General features: G+C 38.6%; 1 protein-coding gene across 1 annotated transcript; it reads left to right on the plus strand.

Annotated features, from left to right (window-relative positions):
- The first annotated feature begins 2,249 nt into the window (after window positions 1-2,249).
- On the plus strand, window positions 2,250-3,475 carry LOC127095788 (uncharacterized). Its single transcript, XM_051034429.1, has 3 exons — window positions 2,250-3,045; window positions 3,172-3,249; window positions 3,330-3,475. The coding sequence occupies exons 1-3, from the start codon at window positions 2,250-2,252 to the stop codon at window positions 3,473-3,475; spliced, it is 1,020 nt and encodes a 339-aa protein (XP_050890386.1).
- The last annotated feature ends 205 nt before the right edge of the window (window positions 3,476-3,680 follow it).

The following is a 3,680-nucleotide window of genomic DNA, read 5'->3' on the forward strand; positions in this document are numbered from 1 at the left end:
TAGTTTCCAGACAAATAAGGATGACTTTAGATCGCAATCTGGTTATGTGTTTTGCTTAAATGGTGGCGCTGTGAGCTGGAAAAGTTCAAAGCAAGATGCAGTTACTGATTCTACAACCGAGGTCAGGTACATTGCTGCCTCAAGTGTAGCAAAGGAAGTTGTTTAGATCCAAAAGTTCATTAGTGAACTTGGCATAGTTCCTAGCATTGTGGAACCCATTGGTCTTTATTGTGATAGCAATGGTGTTATCACACAAGCTAAGGAGCTTAGATCTCATCAACGATCCAAACACATACTTAGGCGTTATCACCTCATTAGAGAGATAATAAATAGAGGAGATGTGAAAATATGCAAAGTACCTACACTTGACAATATTGTTGACCCACTGATAAAACCTCTTGCGCAGTAGAAACATGATGGCCATACTAGACCTATGGGCATTAGGGGTATGCGTGATTGGCTCTAATGCTAGTGGTAGATTGTTGGTGTAAGCCCTAGAGACAAATACTTTTGGTGCTTGTATCGAATTATTTATTAATAATAAAAGGATTTTTTCTTTATTATGTTTGTTTAATAAAGTCCCCAGAATAGCTAGCTCGTTTAATGTATAAAGTGTGACTTGATCATGAGATCCCATTAAACATAGGGACACTATTCTTAAAGTATCTGTAGTCGAGATTTATTATGAAGTGGGATAACATTAAAGCATTAAGATTATTATGTATATAGACTGATGTTCATATCTCAAGGGTATGAATATTAAGAGTAACATTTATATGGATCAACCCGCTATGAGAATACTATATAGAATGTTATGCAAAGTGTCATAAGTTATTCTCATGGTGATAATGGTGTATACCACCCTTTGACCTGAAACCACTATGGACCCTAGATGTAGAGTCGAGTGCCTTATTGTTGATCAAACGTTATCCGTAATTGGATGACCATAAAGACAGTTGATGGGTACTCCACGAAGCATGATGAGGGACATGAGTGACCTAGATGGAATTTTCCCATCCTACGTAACAGGATAAATGTCTATGGGCCCAATATTGAACTGGACAAGGATGACACGGTTTATGCCTTATGTTCAATATAGACATAAGGGCACAAGGGTAATTGTACACAAGTATTATCACAAAAGGATTTGTCAGATCACATGACATTTTCGTGTCCTTGGTAGCAGTGAATTGTTTATAGATACCGCTCACTGTTTATTATGTTAAATACGTGATTTAATATAATTTCCAATGTCGCAAAAACGTACAGGGTCACACACAAAAGGACATATTGATGAGAGATAAAGTAAATAAGGAACACCGTAAGGTACGGTGCACTTAATTGAATTGTAGAACATCGTAAGGTACGGTGCACTTAAGTAGAATACAAAATATGGTAAGGTACCACACACTTAAGTGATTTTGGTATATCGTAAGATATGGGCCACATACACTTAAGTGGGCTTTTTAGCTTACAACCCATACAAGTGGTTCTATAAATAGAACCCTTGTGCAGAAGCATTTATTCAGATGAAATTTCGTTTATCTCTATCTCTCTCTATCTCACTCAAAGCCTTCATTTATAGCAGCTAGCACTGAGACTGAAGGAATCCATTCGTGTAGACTGAGTAGAGGCGTTGTCAATATTCAATGTTTATGATCGCTCCTTAGATCTGCATCAAAGATTTCAATCACCACAAGAGGTAACGATTCTATCACTGATCATGCTCATTCGTAAGGATCACAAAAGGAGACATTTTTAATTTCCGCTGCGTTTTGGATCGCTATTCCCCTTCAGTTTGATGTTATGCATAATGAATGAGAGAAATGATCGTGTTATTGTTGTTGCTTTGACAGCGTTGGCTCAAGTGGTGCAAGCTCGGTATAATCCACATGTTGAAAATGCTTAATCTCGTGGATTGGACAGGTTTCTGAGGAACAAACCTCCAACCTTCAAAGGGAGGCATGATCCAGAGGGAGCACAGGTTTAGTTGTAGGGGATCGAGAAAATCTTCTGAGTGATGGCATGTAAAGATTCTCAGAAGAATCATTATGGTACTTATATGTGGTCTGAAGAAGAAGAGTATTGGTGGGATAATGCTAGACAGAGGTTTGAGACTAATGGTACATTGATTACTTAAGTTGTTTTCAAGGGAGAATTCTTGGGAAAATATTTCCTGGCTGATGTGCGCGGCAGGAAAGAGGTGGAATTCCTTGAACTTTAGCAAGAAAGTATGACTGTTGCAAATTATGCCGCCAAATTTGAAGAATTGTCTAGGTTCTTCCCTCACTATAATGGAGAGGGGGCTGAGATGTCTAAGTGTATCAAGTTTTAGAATGGATTGCACCCAAAGATTAAGCAATTTATTGGGTATCAAGAATCGTCAGTTCTCCGTGCTGGTTAATGAGTGTCGTATCTATGATGAAGACAATCATACTAGATCCTCCCATTACAAGAGTGTCAATGATAAGAGAAATGGGAACCTGAATCGTGGAAAACCTTATGGTGCTCCATCTGTTAAGGGGAAGCAGAAGGATATAGATAAGAAAAGGCCAACTGGGGAAGGGACTCCCGCTTATATCAAATGCTACAATTATGGCGAGTTGGGCCACCGTGCTAATGAGTGTATGAATAGGTTTTTGAGGTGTTTCAATTTTGGGAAGACCGATCATCATGTTCCTGGGTACAAGAATGATGGTCTGACTTGTTACAACTTTGGTGAACAGGTTCATATCAGTATGCAATGTCATAAGCCAGAGAAGACGACAACTACTATTTCCCAGACTAATGGTAGAGTATTTGCTTTGAGTGGTTTAGAGGTTCCCAAGACAGATAACTTGATCAGAGGTACATGTTTTATTAACAATGTTAAGTTAATCGCTATTATTGATATTGGTTCTACTCATTCATTTATTTCGCTTAAGTGTGCTAAGAGGTTGGAATTAGAATTATCTTCTATGGTTGGGCGTATGGTTATCAATACCCCGACTAATGGTTCGGTGACTACTTCGATGGCATGTTTGAGTTGTCTGTTGAACATTTATGGTAAGAGTTCTGCGATGGACTAAGTTTGTCTACCTTTGCATCAAATCAATGTTATCCACAAAATGAACTGGTTAGAATTCAACTATGTTCATATCAACTAATATAACATGACTGTGATGTTTCCAGAGATTGGTGATAATGGAGAGCTGATGTTTCTATCTGCTAAACAAGTTGAAGAACTCTTAGAAGATGAGGTGTTACAATGTTTGCATCTTTGCAAGTTGACAGTAAAGTTGCAAATGTTGATTTCCCTATTGTGTGTGAATTTTCGGATATATTCCTAGGTGATATTTGTAACTTGTCGTTGGAGCACAAAGTTGAGTTCTCCATAGACTTGGTACTCGGTACTAATCCGGTGTCGATGGCTCCATATAGGATGTCGACTTCAGAGTTGGGTGAATTGAAGAAACATTTGGAAGAGTTGCTTTAGAAGAAGTTTATTCGACCAAGTGTTTCTCCGTGGGTGTGCCAATGTTGCTAGTCAAGAAGAAGAACGGCAATATGTGGTTGTGTGTTAACTACGGACAACTGACCTGAGGTCGAGTTCTGCTTATCATCCGTAGACAGATGATCAAACTGAGAGGACCATCCAGTCGTTAGAAGATTTGATGAGGGATTATGTGCTAGAACAAGGA

The sequence above is a fragment of the Lathyrus oleraceus genome, chromosome 6 (genome assembly GCF_024323335.1).
Source record: "Lathyrus oleraceus cultivar Zhongwan6 chromosome 6, CAAS_Psat_ZW6_1.0, whole genome shotgun sequence".
NCBI classification, from domain to species: domain Eukaryota; kingdom Viridiplantae; phylum Streptophyta; class Magnoliopsida; order Fabales; family Fabaceae; genus Lathyrus; species Lathyrus oleraceus.